Raw genomic sequence first — 26886 nt, 5'->3', positions numbered from 1 at the left:
CTTTTTATGACGTAAGTATGAAATAGACAAGACCTGTTTTATCATTGTTATTTATTTATGCACACAAATATATTGCTATCAAAACAAAGAGTACGATAGATAAAAACAATAGAGGCATCTATGTAATTGTAGAATCAGTCTGATAACATTAATTTGGCTAAATAATATACGTGGAAATTGTATTTCCCGTCAACGGACCGGATGAAATACCAACAATAAGGAAGAGAGAAAGTCGACTTTTGTGTGCAAGTATAACCCAGACGTTGTTTTGGCCGACATACGGTTTTAATTAAATTCAACAGCCGAAGGGAGAACATCCTTGTCCTTCTCCATCCAATCATTTTCATAAACGGATTTAATTGAATCTAGAATAGATGTCCTTTATCCTCACCTCTCCCCTTAATCACGAGTACCACCCATTTGTCTTTCGAGTTTTTATTTTTAATTTAATTCCCTTCGCCGTTAGTTAATTTTACATTTCGCTAATTAAAACTCCATGGTAATCCTTAGTACGAAAAATGTGTTTTAGAATGTCCTTTACCAATTTGAAACTCGAGCTCACCTTAAGTAATCTCTTTTGCACAGTATTAAGTTGGCCTTGGTATACAACGTAGACCCCACTTCGCCCAATCGGCAGTCACAGCAGCCACACTTGAGACAATCTTCATGCCAGAACAAGTCCAGCGCTTTGAGCAAAAATCGCTCAGTGATTCGCTTGCCGCAGTTGGCACATTCTCTGGAAATCATTGCGGCCGTGCCACCGTTCAAACTTGTTAAAGCAGTAGTTGTTATGGTCACACCGTTGGTAACCGAGTTCGAACTTCCGTTTGTTTGCTGATGTTCTGGAAAAATATAAAAAATCACATTATGATTATTCGTTTTCAACTAACACTGCGTCTAATATTGTAATTATTACTAGCTTATTGGAAATATCTTATGTATTGAAAAACGAAATTACAGGAACTGCTGTGTGTTTCAATTATTTCAAAACATATAAATATATAATTATTGGTTTTCCATAAATATAATAAAAGCGAATAAATAACAATAAAATTTACTTCTAATGACATTGTATAGAGAGTCTCAAATAAAAATAAAAAAAAAAATGCTTTTCCGATGAAATATTATAAAATACACACAGTGTGTACCCATATAGTTTTTACGTTTGAATCCTTTTAATTACGCGCCGACTAATTTTTATTTTTTAATAAAAATTAATATTATCAGCTACGCTTGTATAACAGTACTTTTCCTCACTACTCCTCAACGACTATCATTACACACCACCCGTCTTTTCAAACTTAATTTTAAACTTCTCATAAACGATCCTCTAAACTTATTTCATTTAAATTTCATTTAATTTATATACATACATATTATACCGATTCTCGCGTCCGCTGACGAACATCATCCTCCAGACTTTAATGAATTTTACTTACTACTTTCCTCAGCATGTTTTCTGCGCCCCACTCATTCGACCGTCCGTCATTTTAATCCCAAAATCGACTTAATGAAAGTTCCACTTTCCTACACTAGTTTTGATGCATCTTGTCAAGATGGAAAAGAAAGAGGGACACGGCAATACTTAAAGTTTTGTTTTCAATGATATATACCACTTCTTCACATTATTTTTCTCCAACTTCCCGTCATTGTAATTTTCTTTTAGTTTATTCAAGTAAAATTATATGAATATTAAAATATCCGTGTTTCTTGGGTATTTATTATTTGTTTAACAATGCAAAATCGAATCTTTTAAAAAATTTTAGTTTTCACAAATTTCTACACAACGCCATTATGGAATAAGACTTATATATTACAAATTTTATATAAAGGTGTTCTCGTTGGTTGATTCAATTAAAATGTTCGCTCGTTATAATCAAACATTTAAGTTTATTTTAATTTTGTTTTCATGACAACTCAAAGTGAAATAATGCTAATAAATTTTAAGTTCGGCATTGCATTTGAACTCTTTATATCTGCAATAATTTAAACATTTGATTATTCTTAATTAGAAAATAAGAAAATTCCGCGAATTCAACATAAACGGTTTTACGTAAAAAAATGCATAACAAATATTTAAATTGAATAACACTAAATTTTTATCACTAAAATAATTAGATAATTAAAATTGATTATCAGAATATTAATTATATAGTTTAATGGCTGTATAGTATGAAAATTAATCTATTAACCAAAGTACAATAAATAAGAAAAATTTGTCAGAGATAATTGTAAAAATTAATATTATCAGCTATCAAAAGTTGTTGAGTTTGGTGTAGTTTACACGAATGAGAAATAATATTTATTCAGATTTACCCTCTGCGTATTATTACATTAAAAGCATTAAAAATTTTAAAACTCTGTTTACCAACAGAACAAATTCGGGATAAAATAATGTAAAAATAACAGAGGAAGATTTTAGTCTTACGCGAGTGGCTTTCCATTTTTATAAAGCGTTGCCACCATCGGTGTTTTCGCGAGGAAAACGGATTTATGAAGTGAAGGGATTTCTCCGAAAAACGAATGTCCAAACGTAATTAATCTTAGTTTTTAACTAATTACCATTTTTTTTATCTACCCCTTCACTCTTCGCTTTTTTTAACCCTTCCCACCGCCACCCAATGCCAAATGGGTAAAACGTGGAAAAACATTTTCCAAACCGTATTATTCTTTGTCGTTTTTTTTACTTTTTAATAATCCGACCGGAGGGACTGGGGAAAGGAATTATATACTTTAATTATTTCTCTTTTTCCTCCCGCTGCCGTCGATTTAATTAGTACGGTTAAAAAGAAAGGTTACCAGAAAAATAAAATGAAGTCCCCGCGCACTCCCCTATATCCAAAGCTATTCGCGTATTGAGTAGTTCTTGGACAAAAAGAAAAAAATATTATGGCAACGGCGGGCATGTTACGGACGGAGGGGAGTCGGCTAAAGTGGTTTTAATGATTTTTATTATTATTATTTTTTTGTTGCTCGGAAATTGTTAAAATTAAAATTAATTTCGTGCACAAGGAGAACGTATATACAATAATGAAACGCTTTTATAACTTTTTTCATTTTGCCATGACAAGGCACGCCGGCCCGAGACACCTCACTCTTGAACGGTATGATGTGGCATCTGTGATATGGTAAAGTTTTAAAATTAAACAAACATTTTACGAACACGTCGTATATCATAATATTTTTTCCACTCTACTCCTATATCGTATGGATATTCGTCCAAATCTATCCAGTTTGTCGTAAAATTGCTTTCTATGAACAATTATTTTTTATCATTGATTTATACTATTATACAAAATTACATTGCAAGTTAAACAACAGTTGTAATTATAAATTTCTCGTGACAGAACAGACTCGATACATTGAAGTATTAACTAATTGGCAACTAATTAAACATAAACGTTTACTACGCTTTTTGTATGAATATTATTCAACAATTTGCTATTACATTTTTAAAGGCTCAGCGAGTTAATACTTTTTTCTCACTCGTGAAGTTACGAGTCACTAAATTCTTATAGTAAAACTCAATTAAGTTACTAATTACTTTAAAAAATAATAACAAATTTTTAATTTAAGTTGGCTAATAAATATTTTAGTTGTTAAAAAAAAAAGTAATTTTTTTTTTGGATAGGGAATATAAACTCTAACTACCATAAAAACTACAAAGAAACATTTTATAGTATCACGAAGAAATACTCAAATATTACATAATTTTGTTACTGTTGTTCAAGACATGGGCAGTTATCTTAAGAGACCAATACCTTCATGGAGTACAATTCACATATTTTTTTCATAATCTTAAATTTCTAAGAAATGAAAAAAATAAAACCAAAGTTACTTATTAAGTTAAGTTGGTGTAAAACATTAACTAGTAAAGTCAATAAGTTAAACTAACTTAATTTTTACCTTTTTAACACGCCATTTGCTCAGATTTACATTTTTCAAAAATATGTAATAAAATAAAACGTTTAAATATTAATACACGCCAATTTTATAAACACAACGAAATATATTTTTGACCTCTAGATATCAAAATTGAAGGCTAGGATTATAAAAATAAAAAATTAATTGTGTTCATGTGATTAAAATGATCCATTGTTAATATTTCTTCTTTTTTTTTTTTAACTATACTTGCTTTATCATTCTAATATAGTAATTAAATGTATTGTGTTAAAATTTTGTTCTATTTTACATTTAATATTAATAGTAACATGATATAATTCGAAGTTTGACCCAACTGATATTAGTAGCATCAAGTATATTAATGGCTCAGACTTAATTACAATTTTAATTCAAATCATTCGAACTTCAGAAGTGTCATCTATCACATTGATTTACGATTGAATATTTATAGGGTAAATTTTTAGTGATAAAAATAATATAAATGTCTGTCGCGAAAATTAATTTATTGTTATTAATTGTATGGATACCGTACATTTTTTGTTTACAATTATGTTATTTTAACGGATTTGATGACTGCGCTACTGTTCAAGAACCTCAAAATTGTACGGCAATAGTTAATATTAAAACTCCAGCCGGCCAACTTTTAAAAGACAACGTCTTATCAATTATGATGGAAGGTTTGTCATGTATACGACTTTACTCAAAAGAAAATTGCGGAAAAGGATTAAAGGAAATGGTAGTGACCGAAGATGTTGAAGATTTAACATACTATTTTTTTGACGAAATGACTGATGCTATCGGTCCGTGTAATGATACAGAAAAATCTGTCAATATTACTCGTGTTATAAAATAATTTTTTATTGAAATATTAGCAATCTTCCATTGAAATTAATTGAAAATAACTTTGGTCAGTATCATTAATTTTTTTTGCTTATAATACTCATAATTGTTTAGTGGTCAGAGTTTATTAAGTAATGTTTCAAATATGTAATTTAAAATTATAAAATAACACTAAAATTAAATTTATAGAATTTTTAATTTTAAATATGAGAAAATGGTTCAATTTTTATGAATAAATCTCATTATTATTATGTTGTTAATATCATGTAAATATAAATAAAAAATTTTTACTCTAGTATAAGGTTAATGCTAATATGTTTATAAGATATTTTCAGTCGGTACTTAAAATTATATAGGAAAAGTCTATAAATTAATTATAAAAGTAGTACTTTTTGTTGTAGCAAAGATAATGCAACTGAATTACGAAAAGTCTTAACGTTTTTCCGAGTATTATGTTAATTTATTACACGTAAAGAAATAAAAAGTATACCTATCTATTTTAATGACTGATAATATAAATTAGTACAATTTAAAATGAATTATTTAAAAAATAAAGTAAAGATTGATCAATTCTTCGTTCTTTACAATTATAATTATTTGACGTCTTAACCAATAAGCAAACAAAAAGGCGTTTAAAGTATGTTTTATATATTTTTTGTTTAAAATAAAGCCTAAAATTACTATATTAATAGAATGTTGAGATATTATAATCCCTTAATGCACAATCAAATAATATTAGCACTTTGTTTTTGTTTTCAATGTGACAATTCCAATAATTTTAATGCGTTTTTTATGCTAATCAAAAAGTTTTGAGTTAAAAAAAAAAACGACATGCTTAAAAAGGTTTTAACCCTGTTATTTATATTTTATTTACCACTTTTTTATTCGGCTCGTTGGGATAATGGAGAGTGTTTTATATTTGTTTTCCCGGGTGTGTGCAAACGAAGACGGGCAAGTCCCAATAGAGATGCAATAACCGAAATATACATATATTTATATATAAATATATAAAACAAAAACAAAACAAACAAAAAAGCTTCAAAACTAAATTATAATAACAATGCTAAAAAGGTTTTTACATTCGGATTCCATTTACGTTTTGGACTACGGAGGTTGCTGAGAATAAATAAATCCATCTTTTTTCTTGCCCAATAGACAGGTTACATGTATACGCTATTATCGCCGGACAACTGGAAAATAGTGCACTCAGATACTCTCTTGACGTTCCCCAGACTACTTCTACAGCAAGTTGCGTTGACATGACAAAACATTATACTTAAAATTCAAAGAAAAGAAAAGGTTCCAGAAATATTATATAGTAGTACACTGCTATACATGTTACAGTATATTTCAGTCTTCTCCACTTTTCTCGTCTATACCTTAACTAACCATACATTAGCTATAAAACTAAGTTAAAACTGGCGTTTTATTCCCACTAAAACTTAACATTTATTTAAACGTGGTGGCTGGAGAAAAGCTAAATCGACCGCATTAATGCTAAACAATTTTAATCTGAAGTTGGTGAACAACGAAAAAAAAAAAAAAAAAAAAACGATATTATATTATTATTAAAGCTTGGTGTAATCACGACCATGATGAAGAAAGGGCGACCGGCTGGGATTAAAAGCAATTTTTCCATCGTTGTCCTCAAAAGGAATAACAATAGGGAGGGATATTGTCGATGAGGATAGAATGCGGGGTACGTGCCCCTGGCCCGTATGTGGAGGACGGGGAGGGTGATAGAAATAAATTACTTTCTCGGCTTATTATTATATATACACCAGAAGACAGAGTGCGTAGAGAGAGAACTGTGGCAGGGCCACATGGAAAATTGGAAAAGGCGCGAGAAAACTTTAACTGCCATCCCTTCCACCGCTATTGGAAGGCCACCTTAATTAAACGCGGGCACCCGGGCAGGGCTTATATATTAAAACGGCAAAGAGCTCCGGAGAGTCCGTTAATTATAAGCCTTTTATTATAACAAACCACCCCCGGTCTACCCTCGTGACACTCAAGCGCTAACAGCCGCGGTGGAGTAGAAGGGCTTGTAGGGTATTTGACGTTTTAACGCAAAGTTGGGATTAAAATCTTTTTGTGTTTAATACAAAATAATATCACAATTAGCAAGGATACATAAGCAGGCAAATATTATTCTTATATCTCTGTCCTAATTTTTTTATTAGTTTAACGATGGTAGCAATAATAATTGAATTAATAGGATATTTTATTATATTTTCATGTAACACTTTATTAAACATTCTTTTTAACTAAGGTCCTAAGAATTATTTAACATGAATGCCTCAATAAATACAATTTTTACCAAATCATTAAATAAAAAACTTATATCTCTAAATGATCTATACATTACAAAAATATTGTATGTTAATTAATATAACTACTTGTTATTTGTTTTCAAAAATCAAAATATCTCTGGTCTTAAACGGAAATTACAATTTTTGTCTCATAATCATCTATGTAACACAATATTATCTCTTACAGAAGTACAATTTAGTAGAAATTATATTATTATTACATATAACTATAGGTTAAATTTATTCAAAATAAATCATTAACAAATTCAATCGAAATATACAAATGTACATTTTTTCAAGATTTCTAATATTTTGTAAAACTGAACTTTTACAAAAAAAATTATCCAACGTCATTTTTGCTCTAAATTTACAATGACATTTATTTAAGGTGACAATAAAGTATATATTAAATTTTTGATTGTCTATATATTACAAGTTTGGGGTAGACAACCGCGTGTAATTTCTCAGACGATTCAATTAATCGTGAAGAGTTCTGATTACGAGCTTTCGTCTCACTTTAGTCATCAAAATTATTTTAATTAAACCAAATGTCGTCCAAATTTTTTTGCTTTTCTTCTACAATAGCCGAGTATATTTCTAGAAAACATAAAGACCACTCGCATAGTGTCCTATAAAATTGTTTACGGTAAATGATTAAATGACCTAAAACAGCCTCCCTATCAAAAACACTTGAACATCTCGTTAACGATGCAACTCATTAAGAAAAGCTTGAATCGTACGTACATCCTTAACAAATAACTCTTTTTCAACTAAAAAGGGTGTAGAACTAACCACTGTAAGCATGTATTATAAATAAACTTCATCATCGACGCCCTTCCTTTAGGATGGTAGGACCCAGTTAGTAGCCTTCTACCCATCACAGACCCAGCCAGCCACCACCTCAGTTCTATTCATTTGTTTTAAAACAAATACGTACATATACACACACATACACATCCAGTAATTGGTTGCTGACTAATTGCTCGCGGCCACTGCCGTATATATACAGTTAAGTAAACATGACGTATGGTACTACTACGAGCCGTGTATACACAAAACATGAAACTCACTTCTTGAATTCCCCGCATCATTAAAATTTTCCTTTATAATTGTATTTCGTTTATTTTTTTAGTACTCCGCTCAGTCTTTCCTGTTCTAACAATGTTTGAACAGAGTTGTAAGTACTTATATGCCTTTGGGGCTGTAAAATCAAAACTAAATAGTACGTTGCAATAAAAATGCTTGTTGGGTCGTACAAAAAAAGCGTACAGTATTCAATGACCAGTGCCAATTGTTTTCTTGACCATGGATAACTTGTCCACATCCTGTCATTTTCCAGATCACACAAATATTACAACTATATTTACCAGACTCTGGTAAATATTATTATCAACAATAAGTTTCACTCCACCCAAATGTTTCCACTCTACTTTACGAGCATACTACAATAGAATGGTGCACGCAAATACCTGTATGTGATTGCGGATCACCCACGCAACTTGTAGTCTTAGAATAACGTAACGACGAGCAAACGGAACGCATAATTAAACTATTAATCGAAACCTATTACAGGCGAACAGATGAGAAAATAATGAAAGAGGGTTGTGGTGTGAGAAATAGGAAAACTGATGATGATGTATGGTACTGAGAGAGATAGAAAGTGAAAGATAGGGTGAAAAGGAAAGCAATAGAGATAGAGAGAGAGAGAGAGAGACAGAGAGACTAACAATCAAACAAACTCGGGACTACGTTGCTTAATATGCAAGTAATTAATTCTACAATGAACGGGCCTCGTCCGTTTTTGTCCGTTAATGAATTTTCTCGGACGAGTTAATTAGCGTTTTCAAAACACATGGCATACACACACACTCAACAAAGTCAAATATAATATCCTATAGCGAACCATTGCTAAATTAATTAAGTACGCCCCCCGAGATTAGACATAATGTAATTATATACATACATTCATTTTGTACTCACATACAATAATTTCTGTGTGCACAAAGTATTCATACTTTTGTTATGAGTACACTAATTGATACTCTTAAAAAAAATGTACGAATTTTTAAATATGTGTATTTAACGCCAACAATATAAGGATAATTTTGGAAAAATATTAATAAAAATTTTATATATAAGTACGAATTTTCAATATTTTATGTCAAAATTACACTACTCGTGTATACAATCAACGTGCCTTTTAAAATTATAATAGTGACGTATGGGAACTTTTGAATCATTTCTTATAGTGTAAAATTTAATATAAATTTATGAATATTTCGAAAAAAAAAAATTTAATATTATATAGATAGTAAACATTAAAAATATTGTAGCGTTTGTGTTTTTAAACTTATTTTTTGCTTTAATCATAGATTTTATAAATTCACATGTGATAATTCCATTTTTAATTTTTACTCACAAATGGTTCTGAAATTATTCTTCTTTATCATTTTTATCAATATTAATCTATTTTTCTAACTTGATGATTTCTTTATTTTCAATAGTTATAACATTAGCTTTAAAATATCATTTGAATTGGTTTCATTTTAAACGGGTAAAGTAAGGATATATACGAAATAGAATACACTATGCAGAGATAATAGATGAATAAAATACACATTAGTCGATAGTGTTTTTCCGGCGTGTTAGATCTGAATTATTCTAAAGCTTGAAATTTAAACTATTTTCAAAATAAACGCTGAAACTAGTATACAGGTGTTTAAAAAGTAAAGAAACAGGTCAATTGTTACAAACAATGAGCAAAATAGAAACCCGTTTGCTTAATGAACACCCTAAACATCGAAGACCAAAAAAATGTCTAAAATAGAATCACAAGCATTTAAGATCTTTTACCCAAATAATTAAAATTTAGTACACGAGTGAGATTATTTTTAATGCAATGTTTTGCATGTTTTATATATCATAACAACAATAATGAAATTAATTTTTCACTGCTTAGAGAATTGTTGTACATCATTTTTTACAACAACAATATGTGATCGTGGAAAAACGGCAGAAGATTGCCATTTTGAAAGATGTCTAGGTTAAAATATGAATGGACACAGAGAAAGGACTTTTATAAACGGTAATTCACGGGTGATGGACGAACAGTTGAACCGGAAATCTCATGGGTGCCATCGGTTTTCTAAAACTCGATTTTTCAAAACAGAAAAAAACCCGTAAACAAAATAGACAAGTACATGTATACAAATAGATAAAAGTTTTAGTAAATGGTCATCTCCCTAAGGATAATTCGATATGTTATTAGAAGGGTCGTTGCAGTAAAGACTAGATGGAGACGTGTGTCCAATTCGACTTATTGCCTTCTAATGCCCGGGCATCGATTTAAACGTCAGGCCCGTGGGTTTTAATAACCTAATAGCATTACTACCGTCTCCTGCTTGGAGTGTGTATATATATATATATATGTAAACGGATGCGTGTTGTTGCCGGAATATTATTAATTTAGTGTAGTATGGATCGATTTATTTTCTCGGTAGAGGAAATTAAAATGGTTCGCAAGAATATACAATTCTTTCCTTTGGCAATCCTTGAAGAATATTATGTTTTACTTGAATTTTCAATTTTGTACTGCCCTTATTTTATGAATTACCTAACTTGGAATTTTTAATCTGCTCAGTATTTATTTGTTATGTAAACATTACATATTTTATTATATTTATTATTTATTTTAGATAACTAATACCAAACGCGGTTTTCTCGGTACCTAATGCAACAGCGATGCCATAATAGTGTACGTTTAACTTTTATCTAAAGTTAGTATTCCCAAAGGCATTTCCTTTGATTTTTACACGCACTCATTGGAATACTGCATAAACAACTATTTTTTCTAGGTGTAATCTATTAACCTCAATTTGAGGTTACATAAAATACAACATAAATATTTTTATTATTTGTCTTGTGTATTTATTTAGACGATAAATCGTCAGTAATGGAGGTCGCTATTGTACATCGAAATATATAAGAAAACATAGCGAATGTAGTAACCGTTCCTGGTAGGTGTATTGGAAAATTTCGGATAATATTTGTTTGGGCGCAATCCTCTGGTAAATATAACTATTTTCATTTACGAACATTGATCGTTAAAACACACATAAACCGTCAGAACATTTCACTTTTAATTAGCTTTTAAACGGTGTCCTTTGTGCCCGTGGTTATAACTTTATGTTGGCATTAAATATAATATGCGCATACCTATAACTCAAAGGCGTTCATAAATTTTTTAATATAACATGGTCCATAACGATGCGTTTGATGTACAGTCCTGAAGGGACGCTCGCAATATTTGGCCATTGGGAGTTTTTCAATGTAGATACACATGAATAATATAAATTTCTAATCCAAAAGAAAGGTAAAGTAAAATTCTACACGAAAATAAGCTTCAATAATATAGTTCAGATCGCGCACAATTTAATTTTATGAAAAAAAATCACCAAACAAATATTGATACTTTTACTAAATCGAATAAACAATAACCGTTCAAAGTGTGTAAAGCTCAATAAGAAACCGGAAAAAGGAAGTAACTATATATTTAATTCATAAAAATGTGTCAAAAATGATTGTAATACAAATACTGCAGAAATTATTATTATTATTATTTGAAGTGAAACAATATTCGCGCTCCCATAGTTTAAACGAAAGAAAAAAAAATACTACGTTGTTTCTAAAGTCATCTTTCTACCGTTTAGTATGTATAAACATTGAATTTTACCAAAACATTACTGACGTATGGTGGCGATGCATATACATATTATTTTTAATGCCGAAATTCTTAAGTTTTTTTCTCTTGTTTTTCTAATAAAACATAATCCAGAAGTCGTTATTTTTTTTAGTGAATATTATTAAAATCCGAAAAGTAATAACCTAAAATGAATGCACTCGTTGTGCGTAGTTTGTGTGACGAATAATTCACGTTCCGTCGGACCTTGTCCCTCCGCGGTCACTACAGAGACCCTTAAAAACAGAAACACATATTATATTTCATATACACAGCAAGACGAACGAGAGAATATTAAACGTAAGGAACGCGGATAACCGTTTCTACTCTCTATCGTATAAAACCAATTTAATATTGAGGGATTTTCAATATTCGTTTATGTCGTGCCCGGTTAGGAACTGATATTATATCATATTATATATATATATTTCAGACTTTTGGTTTTGACAGATGAAAGACATTTCTTTAATACACCCGACCCTCCTATTGTTAGCCTTTATATGTATAGACATCAATATGTACCAATAACGACGCGTGTGCTTACACTGTAGAACTATGCATGAAGTAATCACTGCACATAAAGCATGATAATTTGGCATACTTTATTATATATTAAGTGAGCACTACACACATAAATAGAATCTTGAAAGTTGCAAATCGATATGTACATTATTGTAGAGGAAATGGCAAACGAATAAAAAATGATATAAAAAGCTTTACGGGTATACCAATCGGGAATTCTTTTAAAAAACAAAAGGTTATGTATTGTTACACACAGATATTGAATTCGGAAAATAGCTACCAGAGGAATAAACCCCTTCGTTTACTTCTTTAAGGCCCAAACGGTCCGTTTTTATTTCCACGCATTTTTTACGTGATTTATATGTATACACGTTGTCCGACGGATGCATTATGAAACGGAAGCGCTTCCATTTTCTTTCTTTACGAGGGACACTGTATATACTTTGTTACAATATACTTTTGATTTTTAATATTCCCACCGACTTCCCGTGCCTATATACAGGGATTCCAAAAGTCAGGAAACAGGACAATTGTTATAAACAACGGGAACAATAGAAACCCGTTTGCTTACTTGCTGAACACCCTATATACGTATAAAGCCAGGCATAGCAGCACTCACCGTTTTCCGCAGTGTTCAACATGATGCGGGTTCACTCAGTTAGTCTACAACATCGGTATTGGAGTGACTTCGCATTGGACGTATCATACTTGGACGAACGTGTTGTGTCGTTATCATCTACAAAAAGCGGATAGAATATATATTAATTTTGTGTCTGTATCATTAACGATAAGTAGTCGAGAATTAAAATAGATAAATCTTTATGTTGGAAAAAATCTGCGGAAGAAACGTGCCGATAATCACGTACGATATTTTTTTTTATTTTCCTAATGATCGAAGAAATCCCGAGGCAAACATGCAGAGAAATTATAACAGCAAAATGTTTTTCAATTGATTCGCTATGCAGAACTCGTTTATGAGATTAAATTGTCCACCTGACAAATACCGATAGGGAGGCGAACGACCAATATTATTTTCTTAGACTTTGCAACGCACCTCAGGCACAGCTATTTTCCTTTTCCACCATTTGCCATTACTACATCCTGTACGTATTCTTCATCTGTATATGTGTATGTGTTAGCACAATATATAATGAACGCATTTTATTTCAACAAAAAGGCACGTCTCGATGGTACACTCAATCAACTCCGATTCACCATCATTGCTGGGCGTTGGTGTTTTCTCGGCCTTTCCCCTCGCTACCATTGCTGATTGCAAGCCGAACACTCGTTTGCTTCATTTGCCTTTACACATAACCTAACTATATTATAATCACGTATGCGCGTGTTCTACTATCCACAAAGCTATGCGGAGGAAAAGTTTTTAGAAAGAAAAAATTATGTATACACAAGAAGAAAAATAATTTTTTAAAACAACCCTATGTGTTGTATAATATCGCAACGAAAGAAAAGCCTAGCCGTTTCACGGTCTGTTTAGCACGGTTGCCTCGAGGGGTTTTACCCCTGAATTATAACCATTCACTATTATATATTTTGTATGTCTGCGTTTGAAACATATACCTACAATCTCTCTCTCAATTATACTCATAATATATATATATTACCCTTATATGTGTAGTGTGTTTGTGAAATCGTACAGCGAAGTGTAATGACAACTACATCGACTGCAGCAACAACAATATAATAATAATAATAATAATAATCCAGACGGGTGACCAGAAAGATCGAAATCAAGGAATCGTCATGGAATGGTTGGGATAGCTGTAGTTGTTTAGTGCTGCAGCTGATGGTTTATCCACGGTCTTCTGAACTCAATCAACAGCCCCTTTTCCAGGCGATTGTGGCGGAAGTGAAGGGCAATCGTTTCATTATGGTTTATTGTCGGGAGTGATAGGCAATCGTCACAATTAGGTCGTCCTTTGAGAAACGTGTTTTTACCCCTGACGTTTCGCCTCAATCAGTGTGGAATTTAAAATATATACATACATAGACTGCTTCTCTCCTACAGAAACATCCTTAAACGCTATCCCTAATCCACACGTGTATGTTTCATGTAATACATTTTTCTTTACAATTACACCAAGTTACACTATGTTATCACAAATATATATATATATTACACAAAAATCTAATGAGTAATTTTTTAGATCATATACACATAATTAGGATCAGGTGATCTTTCATCTTCGGTCACTGCACGTACATTGGCCAAACTTTGGGTAGCGCCGTGTTAGTACAATTAATGTTTCTTCAAATTACTTTTTGTTTCCTTAATTTTTGTAAATAGGTATAAAAATTGTGTGATGTTTCGATTGAAAGCGAATTGTGTCACCAGAAAACAATAAACGTTGATAGATAATTGGCGATATTGGACAACAAATTATAGTTTAAAAAGTGAATTTATAAGTAATAAGTTTTTTTATATTATTTTTTTTTTTATAGCAAAAACATTTAAAAAAATAAGTTTTGTACATTTTTACAATAACTATTATTATTATTATTATTTATTTGTACCAAAATTTTTAATTTAATTAACATAATAAAAACTCAATGGTAGTACTCTGCTTGAGTTAATTTTTTTTTCATATTTAATGGTTGGAGTAGGTTTCTAAACTGAGATTTCTAAGAAAAATGGAAGGTTATTCGGATATGTTGGTTATGAAAGACTTTTAATAAGAAAATTTGAATATAAGAAGTTAAAAAAACGTAGTGACGTAGTTATGTAGGGAGATGATGGGGATAGATTTCCTTACAGAACAAAATCATTTACACGGTGAACATAAAAATTTTTTTTGTTCGGAGGGGTAGTGAAAAATTTTCTTGTTCCTCCCACTGTTGAAAAATTTGTATCAAATAATCGAAATTTACTCTATAGTATGTATTGGTAAATCTATCATTATATGCAACAAAAAAAAATATTAATAATTGTGTATTGAAGTCTTTATAAATTTAAAGACTATTTAAGTTTGAAAAATACAGCTGCTAAAACTTCCTTCATAACCTAAATAATAATTTTTATACAATAGAGTTTTTCATAAATGTTATCAAACAATCACAAGGCTATGTATTTATTAACGAAATTTTAATTAAGATTTAATCTACAATTTATTAAGCATATGAACCAAAATTATTAATTTTGCTATCTATCATATAGCTCATTAATTTGTTATTTTAATATCGATTATACAATACAATATACGCTATTAGACTTAAGTTTGCGTGTGACGTTCTTAAATAATCAAAATATTCTTGCTAAAAAACGGTAAGTTTTTTAAGTAAATGACTATAGTAAAAAAAAAAAATCTGTGGCTGTTCAAAAGTTAATATATTACTTCCAGCTAATTTTCAGTGGAGCAAATACAAATTTAAAACTTTAATGGTTTCTTATAAATAATTACATTTTTGAAGTGAAAAACATAAACCTTCCTGTTAAATTATATTAAAATGTTTTGACACAAAAATATATACTACTTTATATACATTATAATCATCTTCAAAGCCTATTTTTATTACAACAGCCATTTGATTAGAGCCATTTAGTTAAAAACAGATGATCCTATACATTTTTGAATCCATTAACAAAATTACATAGATTATTGTCGAAGAGTAATTTAATGTAATGCATATCAATAATAACTTGTTATCGAGTGATAAGATTAAATGGAAAATAATACCAACGTTTCAATTTGCACTATTAAACCGCCTACGCTTATCGTGTGTACCGTACGCAAATGGGCGTACGTGGACAAAATCAAATTACCCTTAATGTGATAAAAAGTTTCCTAATTACCGTGTTAAAAACACCACGATATTATTACTTTAATAACACAATAATAAATCACTAACAGAAAAATGAAAATGTTTGATGTTCATAAACACGCCTACATTTATCCTTTAAATATAATGTTTACATTTAATGAGTGTATATGGAATTTTCCGTTTCCGTGCCTAACACATTATACTTTGAAATAATATTAAAATAATACGATGACATTAATGAGGTTAATTAGACGAGTGTTAATTTTTGAAATTACCAAAACCCATGATTGCCCAACGGGGGTGAAATTGAGGTATTATCCGTATAGTAAATTCCTAGTGGAGATGGTTGAAAGAGAGTAAAAAACAAACATTCAGTGTGCAGTAATAATAATTTTAATGAAAGCCCTTCCAAGTAATTCGAAAAAAACCATTAGGTTTTTAAACTTAATGAAATGTTTATAATTATACATAACATAGTTGCGTCGCTAGGTGATCGGGAAACGGTGGCGCCGGGTTTCCTCGATTAATTTAAAAAAATAATAACAATAATGGAATTGGATTTTCACCCTTCTCCTTTCAATATCTCTCACCCCAACAGGATAATTTTTTTTACATTTATTTTGTGTTGATGTCTGTAACTATGATATATTTATTAATTTTTGACTATGCAAACAAATTAAAGTGCTATGGTTTCATTTTTGTTTGATTATACTAAAAAATTAGATATTTATTTGAACATACTTATAACTTAAATGACTGGAACAATAATTAAAGTTAACAAAAACATATCTGCAAGACTACATTGAAGCAAAACACTAAGACTAGTCTTAAGAAAAGAAACAAAACTTCATCTAGAAGCAATGAAACATGTACTGTATGATTGATCGATTCTAGGACGACAGCCGCCAGCCAGAAAAACGAGATTCAGCGAACTGCGCTCACATTATTGAGATGGAAACAAAAACTCTCTCAATTTGTGTAAGTGGTTTCTTCCGTACGCGCGGCGCTATTATTAATTCAATACGCCGGTGGTTTGCCGTTTAAATTTGGATAGAAGCGTTTTTATTTTGTACTTCTATCAGTCGCAGGACTGAGAAGGCTAATTTAATTCAAAATTAATCAGGCACTATCGGTAATTAAAAATAAAAGAGCGCTATTAAAACATTTATAAGCGAATTAAAAAATGACAGCATATACCGATGAGAAGATACAAATAAGACAGTTAGATAGATAGAGTGAAATAGCTTACATTATAAAACATGTACACGGTTTACGATGGAGGTGGTGGTGGTGGTGGTGTAGTAGAACAATGAATATTGCACGGGATTATTGGTAATCCCACTAAAAGCGTCAGTTTGATCAAATTTATGCTGTCCCGCTCGCGCGTCCAATTCGCAATTAGCCGACACACGTCCCGCCCTGCTTTTTCCTCGGCTGGTCGTCACTCCGTTTGCCTCTACGTCTCCACCACTACCGCCGTCTGTGCCATCACCAGCGAGAGGAAGATCTCATTCGTCGTAAAAGCTTTTGCCGAGCGGAAAACCCATTCGTATTGTTCATTAGCGTTGATGAAAATAGCTTTTCCACCGAGGCAATCAATCCAAAAGAGAACGAAAGACTGAGTGAGTACGAGGATGAGGAACTGTGGAGGGTATTGATTCGCCTAGCACCCAGAATTAATTTGTAGAGTGGTTTGCGGTTTTTTTTTTACCCCCCTCCATCCCGCTCTATCGTGTTGATAGAGCGCATCATGTGTTGTGTGTGTGTGTGAGAGTGCATACTACTAACTTCACCCTTAAGTAGGATTGCCGCCGTTTCCATTTATTTATGAGCCCGATCGCTCCAAAGGCTAAAACTATGTTTTAGAGTTGAGCAATAGTGGCGTAACAGATAAGTACAGATGCGGAGGAGTTCTTAAAAGTAAAAACACAGGGATTCTCTTTTAGCATTGTGTTAATGCGCCGTCCGCTTCGTATACATACAATACGAAGAGCATTAGAAAAATCTCTCACTCTGTATCTCGCGGTCTCCCCTATCCTTTCACTATGGTTCATTCGTTCACTTTGGTTTCACTCTGACGTCCCTGTCACATTCAATACTCCCGAATTCCGTTAAAAGATTCCATTTACTTTTATAGTTAATGCTCTCTCTTGTTCTGTTTATCTTCTGCACTCCTCTTTCTCACCACCGTCTTTTCTCGGCCTTCTTCTTTTTATTACCTCCGATACATTAGTTTAGCGTCATTACGCAAATTCCGATGCCCGAAAGCTTTTTAAAAGCTTCGTGTTTTTGTTCAAGTTTTCCCGCGAAGACTATAGACGTACGGCGTAGGCACTGACGACTGTGCTTTAAGTGTCTGTGTATATGTAGCAAGTATATGAGCAAAAGAAGAGATCGCATTAGGTGAAGAGTCTTTTCAAGTCAGCCAATCTAAAAGTATTCAATTTCGTTGCCGTCAACAACAATGGCCAACTGCCGATCAATATTTAATCGAAAGTCGTTTTCCATTCAAATTTTGCTCTTAAACGATTACACTTGAACAGTACACGGTATAACCCGTTAACGTTTTTGTACAGTCAATTGGCAAAGCTATAAAATATTTTTACCCAATCCATTGAGATCACATTCTTGTTTTGCATTATCCTATTTAGGTACTGATTTAGGAAAACATTTTGACGAATAAACCGTTAAAACTTTTGAAGTAATTCCTACGATTATTCCGAGCAATATAGTTTTACATTTTGAACTCGAGAAAAGAACATCGATGTATTAAATATATGGTAAAAAATAACAGAATAAACATCTTAAAATGATCAACTATTACAGTAATTATATTTGTCGGGTAAGGGTTACTGCAATAGTTAAATAAATTAAATAAATGTATACTTAAATAGCAGTCTAACATTTAATATGATAGTAAGGCATAATAGTGTATTGAATAAAATTTACCATGGTAAAAACCAAACGTTAAAAAAAATGATGAAACAAGTATCATTATAAAGTTAACACTTTATCAACTTGCCAATTATGTTATTAACTACATGATTTGCGTACCAAAATTTTTCATTTATCGTATTTAGAGAAATATATTTATTTTGAAAGTACATTACAATTTTGTATGACGGTGTTACGTAGTCTGGCATTTTCTTAACCGTCGGCCTCAAAGTGAACATGACATTCAGGGATGGAGATGGTATGGATAATGTATAGAGACTACGTAAAAGTAAGGCGTGTAACGACCAATTTTCCGTCTGGACCGGCCCGCTATCATACCCAAGATAAACCGCGTGGAAAATTGGGAATTCGATTGGTGTGTGCGTGTAAGCGTTTACGGTACACTACTGCTCAACTGTGTCGCTATCTCTTTCCATCCCAACCTTTTTTTTTTGAGATTTGGCGGGAACGCCATCACTGATATATACCCAATTTCGAAACTGTTCCGAGACCGATAACGCGGTGACGATGGCAGCAATAGTGTTGTCTGTCAAACCTGCAGTAAACAATTCTAAGACGCATATCCCATTGTTTTTTTTTTTACAAAGATAAATAAAAATTTACTGTAATATTATCATTGGACATTTACGAGGGGATTTCAAACGTTTTGAATGTGGAAAAAAAAAGACAATAATTATTGCTATGAAAAATAATATTTAGCTTTTAATAAAAAAACAATAATATATGTTTAAATATAACAAATGATCGTCGAGTATGTGTTTGGAAAAGGAGATGGTTATAAGAAAATTAAAATACTAAACTTGTACAATAATAACGTGTAAATGTAATGGAAAATTTTCGATTAAGATAAATACGAGTCGAGAGATATTAGGAGTGTTAAAAGGATTGCTTATTTTGTCGATAAAAATAGAGATGCCATAGGATTTAACAATTACTAATAACTTGAATGAGATTGTGACTTAATCCATTAGCATTTCCAACACCGCAAAATGAAACATACAAATTTTTCAAAATTTCTAAGATCTCATCTCATAATGGCTGTATCTCATGAAGTGTAACTGAAAAACCCACATGTGACTTATTTCATATTATTATCATTTTACTTGGCAACATGATATGTCAAAAATAATATTAGATTATCTTTTATGTACTCCATTTGATTAATGAAATCAACTGGAAGTTTAATTATTACGAAATGTTAACGGGATTGTTAAAAATAATTGCCTAAATCTTTGTATGCGGGCTCCTCGTTTTTAATTAGATCCGTTTCCCCTCGGAGACCCTTGAATACTGTACTGCCACTAATCAAAGTCTCCACGCGAATATCGTGGACGCTGTAAAACGATTAAGAGATTTTCTGACGCTTTGGTCTTTTTTTTTAACGCCCACCATCACTTGAAGAACCGAAAGGATTAATTAAACTACAACTTGAGCAAGAGTGTAATTTATTTTCTTCGTGAGTCTTCTTTTGGTGGGTTAATTGAGAAGGGATTACTCGTTAGATAATAGCACATATTTTACTTGCTGTTGCAAAGGCCATGCTATACTTTTGTGCGCAACTCACACAAATGCAGTGCCATTGGAGTATAGTCGTAAAAGAGTTTTATAATTATAAATGTTTTCGTTGTCGCTTGTTACATTATCATATAAAATTAAACTTCAATTTAATTACACTACTATTGCAATGATTGTATGTCATTATTTTTTTGAAAAAATATTACTTGTTATAGATGTAACAATTTAAAAATAAATTAATATATAAGAAAAAATGGTAAACAATTCTAAATGTTGACATCAATCAAATGCATTGAATAACTTAAGTCTGTAAATTGAAACGCAAGTATTTTATATACAAATATTATCACATTAAACAGTTAATATAATGTTTTTATTATAAAGAAATAGTTATTGATATAAAGGATTCACTCTGAATCTTAAACATTTATTTACTGGTTTCCCATCATATCTATGACATACAAAACGAAGACGTTTTTTACTTGCTTTACGTGTGTTAATAAATCAATGATAAAACAATAAAATTTCAGAAATTGACATACAAAAAGTTGTGTTACATTAAGCTTCGAGATAAATGAAGAAACTCAAAAGAAAAGAGAATAAAAACGAAAACCTCTCTGCCGTTTTTCTACCAAAATAAACCAATTAGTTGATTCAAAAACTCAAGGTTCAAAAATGAATAACATAAGCAAAACGTATTTAAATACGTTTCATTTTTACCCTCGGTCTACTTTTCATTATTCTTTTGGACTGAATAATTGGATTACAAAACTCTAAATCAAAATTGATAAAACTGAGTGTTCTCTTAAATATGCCCAAGTAAGTACCGGTAGTAAGCACTTTCTATATACTTCATACCTCATTACTACAAGTACATTGAAATAAACTCCTGTCCTGTTAGCGAGTGCTAACGAAGGGTTATATAAAAAAATCAAAGGAAATCTAAACACTGCAATTTGTAAGCATGTTGAAGTGAATATAGAAAAAACTTTCTTACCAATTTCAAGAGAAATACAAAGAAGAACACTGAAATTAATTAAAATTAAAGAGATACACCTGAGAGGTTAAATCGTAGTAGCATATCGCATTTGAATATTTTTAATCGGAGCCTCAATTGACTACTTTGCTAAAAGAAAAAAATAAACTAAAATGGAAAGTATTTAAATTTAAAAATATAGAGCTCCTTTAAAACTTTCTTTTTAATCAATAATGGATTTTTCGGTTTATTTTTTTTATTAACTTCAAATTATTATAAATCAAAACAAACTAAATTATTAAATCAGAATTGAAAATATAATTTAATAATCTTTAACTTCTGTTTTAATTATTCTAAAATTTAGTTTCGATTATTTTTAACTGAAAACTATTTTAAAACAATGATTCTATATTATTGTGCAACCTTAACACATTTAAATTGTTTTTTTCTTTTTATCAACTAACTGTGGAATTTGGGAAACGAGTCAATCATGTGAGACGGTCACGTTTAAATTCGGTTTTTGTTGTATGTATACACAATGTTTTATTTCCTTTGGATATTTTTCTCACCAATGCCGAATTTCTGAAAAAACCCGCTCTTTACAAATCTATAATTAAAAATAATTACATAATATAGTTAATACAGAATTTCATTAAAATTCATTAATTGATTATCATCAGTTGAAAAAAGAACCAGGTAGAGTTACATTTTGGTTATATCATCAATGATCTCTTAAAACAGCAAAATAGGTCCAGAGAAAAAATTAAAAACTCATAAACTATAATTGTGTCTCTTTTTTTCTTCTTCTTTATTTCTCAGTTCTTGATTTATTCATTTATTCGAATTATAACAGATTATAATACAAGTTTTGGACATCATAAGCAATTAGAATCACATTATGGTTTTTTAAATGTTACTAGAGTAACACACTTTTAAATTGAGTGTAGGTAGGAATTTAAGTCTTGAAATGGCTGTTAATACCAAAATTGAGATATGCGTAAAACACATATAAAAATTTAATAAAATGCTTCTTGATTCGCTAAATATATAAATACATTAGAATCTACCTTTACAATATTTTAACACTTCATCTGAAATACAGTAGATACAAAAAATCTACATAATTAAAATGATTATAACCAATAAATGTAAGAGAGACACTTCTAGTTTATTAATCTAACAACAAAGTACTGCGGTCGAGTGCTAGTTGTTTAACGAGAGGGTAGGTTTTGCACTCGTTTATCGAAAAAATATCGGCTGCTATGTAGACGAGACTAGAACGGTCTCACGGGTCTTGAAATGGACATTTTGTCGAAGATTCTGAGTGGTCTTCACAACCGGTTAATTGACATTGCAGACGCATTAATCCGCGTGATGGTTCTCAACCTATTACCGCCGTAACCCAGAGAATCTGCGACATTTATGATGTGTAAAAACGCTACTACATTACAGTTGTATGTAACTAAAACAACGGATTTGATCGCGTACCTTTGATTTTTTTTCAACACGACAACAACGACGGCCGTACACATAAGGCGTGGGCTAATTATTATTGCATTTGTAAGGCCGACCGTATTCGCTGTGCAGTAGTAGCACAAGTTAGGTATTATTCCGATACGTTTCTTTTTTCCACATGTCACGCAACGAATTCTAATTCCTATTAGGCTACGAATGTGTATGTGTAACTTCCTCGCACATGACATTACATAAATCCCAAGTACGAGTTGAGCGCGTGACTCGAAATGTTAAACACCAGTAGTTATCGACGTTATTGGCTTTAGACCAAAACGAGAAGTAAAAAAAAAACCCCTCACGTTAACGGGTGAAAAATATTTCAATATTTAACACTGCGTTATTACAGAACACATAGTACACATCAGACCACTGCTAATCGTGCAGGCTAAATTATGACACGTTTACACTAAGTTAATGTCAACACTAAGATTTCAAAAATCATTTGTTGATACTAGTGACCAACTGTTGTGGTAATCAGTCGAATAACCACAACGTGTTGACCATTCGTTTAATCGAAAAAAATGACTATGGATTTAAAAAAAAAATTAAATAGTTTTGAAAAAAAATAAAAACAAATATTGCGCAACTACAAAAAGTAATTTGATTCAATTTGATTTATAGATACTTGTTATGATATGATATTTAACTGTTAAACAATATTGCTTTTATAAGATACAAGATTATGAAGAATTTTATGAAAAACTTGTTTCAATTATTTGTAGTTGATACTAAGAGTAAAATAAATAAATACTTTGTGAATTTCATGTTACAGTTACTCAAAAATCGCCTCGAAGACAAAAGGCTAAGGTACAAAAAGAATTAAGTGTGTTAAGTCGAAATCTGTATTGTTTTTAAAATGTCTACAACACCAACTACGCCAATTTTATTTCCTTTGAACATCAAAGCTTCCAATATTTTTAAAAAGAATTTTGGTTGTATTTCTTTGATTTTTTTTTTATTTACATCAAAAATAGTTTTTACTTTTAATTAAGATATTAAATTTAAGAAAATTTCATTTTAAAAATGCAGTTAAAATTTTTGAAAATGAATCTCATTTTAAAACTAACAAGGATTTTTTTTGAAAATATAAATATTTTATACTATTGATTTACTGTATTCATTATGTAACTTAAACCATTGAAATATAAATCATAGAAAAGTTTATTTTAAATTAATAGCACGCATGAATCTTCAAACTTAATCTTCTCAAGGTCAAGTTTTTTGAGTTTTACTACTAATGTATTCAGAAAAAGGTATGCTAACTTTTGATTGTATACTGTCTATATTTAAGTAAACTAGAAATATTTCTTTTTAATACCAATGATAATTTGGGACAATACCGCAATGCATTTCTCGTTACCGTGAATAAGGATGAGGGATTTGCTTTTTTAGCGTGAGAACTAGACCGGTTTTTATTTTTTTTTTTATTCACGATATTTACCAGTTGATACGTTTTAAAACTCGAATTATTGCAATGTTGTACAGGCCTCGTGAGTCATTCAAACGTGGTGCTGTGTATGGTGAAATGACGATAAGATGCCAGAGTCACGTGCATCACATGGGCTAATTCGATTATGTGTGTGTACATAATGCGGTCCCTAAATTACCGAACTGCAGTAGTGGTTATAGGGAACAATAGATACGATCAGGGTAACATTTCTGGCACGCACGCTAAAGGAGTAAACCAAAGCAATTCATATTTTATTCGACTTTTTTACTATACCAATTACTGTTAATCGCAGTTGAATCAGTACTGGACGTTTTGAGATAAAATACAATTATTAGGGTAGGNTTATTCGACTTTTTTACTATACCAATTACTGTTAATCGCAGTTGAATCAGTACTGGACGTTTTGAGATAAAATACAATTATTACAATATACAATCACCCACTTATGAAAATGATACGGCGATTGACGTGACATTAAAAATAAGGAAAACTTTGTTCAAATAGTAAAGGGTGTGAAATGAATCAATATTATTCACAAAGTAAAATTTAAACATGTAACAAAAGCACCAATATATGTGTATAAATTATTTTAATGGACCATACGACTATGGTGAAGTGGGATAATTGTAAATACCATTTCTTAGACAAATAAACAAGTTTTTATTTCGAACTTGCATTTAATATGATAGCAACATATTTAAAGATCAGAACTTTTTTATCTGAAATAAAATCCGATTTACATTCAAAGAGAAAAATGAATTTACAATTTACAATTCATTCGTTCATTTACTAATTTACACTTCAGCGTGTATTAATAGATTAACAACAATTGTTCGCACTCAAAAGAATATGCACATCTATTGAGGAGTAAACACTGTCATTAGAATGGTGACATTTTGTCAGATAAAATTTACAACATAGTCCCCATATTTGTTTACAATAATAATTAAAATACTAAATATAATAATGATAATCCTACATATGATTTGTATTTCTTTTTCGACCATGATTTATGTGTTAAACAAAATATGAATGGCTGGTCCCTCTATTTTCTGAGCCCAAATCCAATTAGATTAGGCGATTTAAAGTATTAAGCCAATTCCATTTGGCGGATTTATTCAAATTTACATAATCTTTAGACATAATTTATTGTAACACATGTAGTAAAGAACAATCGAATTATAACAATATATAATAATTTCCTTTATTATTAATTACGAATATCGTTGCTACTAATTATTGTAACAATAATTAAGAAACTGACAGCTGAAGTTAAATATTGATGTAACGGCGCATATAACACTTTAGGTAGTTTTTTAAATTGTAATTAACTAGAAACATAATTTATACGATTTCCTACAATAATGCAAGCAACCATAAACGCTTGTTGATTTTAATTATATTAAATGTTATTCGTTGTGTAAAAAACAGTGTAAAGTATGATATATTTGAATAAAAGGTAGTTATTTAATTTTTTTTTTCTAGTTAATATTCATAAATTGTGTGTCAAACTTAATTCTTATTATATTACCAACAATCCAAAAGTTACATGAAAAATAAACTTTTATTTAAAACTGTTTGTGTACGAATTTCTACCACATTAGCTTTCAAACAAATTGAAATCTATCCAAAGAAAAAGCAACTGCCTTTCAATTGTGAATATTTCATGGAACTCACAGTATTTTATAGTTAAGGACAGCAGTAACTTAAGACGATACTCTAAAAATTATTTTTTTATCCAATATGGTTTTCTACTTCATAGTATTTTTAAATTATTAAAAATGTAATTTCAAATACTAGAAAGATATGCTTTGTCAACTCATATCATAAATATAACAAAGTTTAATGAAAAAAAAAATTACTTAAAATAATTATGTTTTAGTAACATAATTTCAAACGATTTTTATTGGACGTTATTATTGTTAAAAATCTATTTAGATAATTCTAATAAAAAGTTATCTTAAAATATTATTTTAGTATATCTTATGTGAGTGATTTAACATCCACCGTATTCTAAAAGAGATTTGGCTATAGTCTGAGATTGTAATATAATTTATGTAGCATTTAACACAATGATAATATGCAAATTTTTCTTATGATTAAATGTAATTTTTTGCTATAAACGTTCAGCACGGGATTATAAACAATATAGTAATTGTATTAAAAAAAGAAAACTACTGTTAAGGTTGTATTCATTAAAAAAAATTAATGTTATTATAAAAACAGAAGGATTAGAATAGTGTTGTAAGGGTTTCTTTATGGTAAAGTACAGCGGTACGTCTATGATAATGAGATTGTGTGTCTGAACACCATAATTTTACTGAATAATTTTTCTTATACGAATTCGGTTGTTCAACTGTAATAACTTTCACTGACATCATCA

The 26886-nt window shown here is 30.6% G+C and overlaps 1 protein-coding gene and 1 long non-coding RNA gene across 6 annotated transcripts in view; one reads left to right on the top strand and one right to left on the bottom strand.

Moving 5' to 3' along the window:
• The window catches only part of LOC126909308 (uncharacterized), a 200797-nt gene that overhangs the window by 94188 nt on the left and 79723 nt on the right, over positions 1-26886 (top strand). The window lies entirely within an intron of this gene.
• Positions 1-26886, bottom strand: part of LOC126908447 (LIM domain transcription factor LMO4.1-like) — a 60055-nt gene that overhangs the window by 2129 nt on the left and 31040 nt on the right. For 3 of the 5 annotated variants that reach the window (XM_050690513.1, XM_050690531.1, XM_050690522.1), the window contains 2 exons: positions 12935-13051; positions 563-842 (listed from right to left, as the gene is read on the bottom strand). In XM_050690513.1, the coding sequence (XP_050546470.1) occupies positions 563-842; positions 12935-12956 (302 nt within the window). In that variant the 5' untranslated portion in view covers positions 12957-13051. Of the gene's footprint in view, positions 1-562; positions 843-1439; positions 1977-12934; positions 13052-26886 lie in introns of all 5 variants that reach the window. The other 2 variants (XM_050690540.1, XM_050690551.1) reach the window with 2 other exon arrangements.

Source organism: Daktulosphaira vitifoliae, unplaced genomic scaffold (genome assembly GCF_025091365.1).
Source record: "Daktulosphaira vitifoliae isolate Bord-2020 unplaced genomic scaffold, ASM2509136v1 Scaffold_1, whole genome shotgun sequence".
Lineage (NCBI taxonomy): Eukaryota > Metazoa > Arthropoda > Insecta > Hemiptera > Phylloxeridae > Daktulosphaira > Daktulosphaira vitifoliae.
Note: the sequence above shows the minus strand (reverse complement) of the source record. Positions and strands in the feature narration are given on the sequence as shown.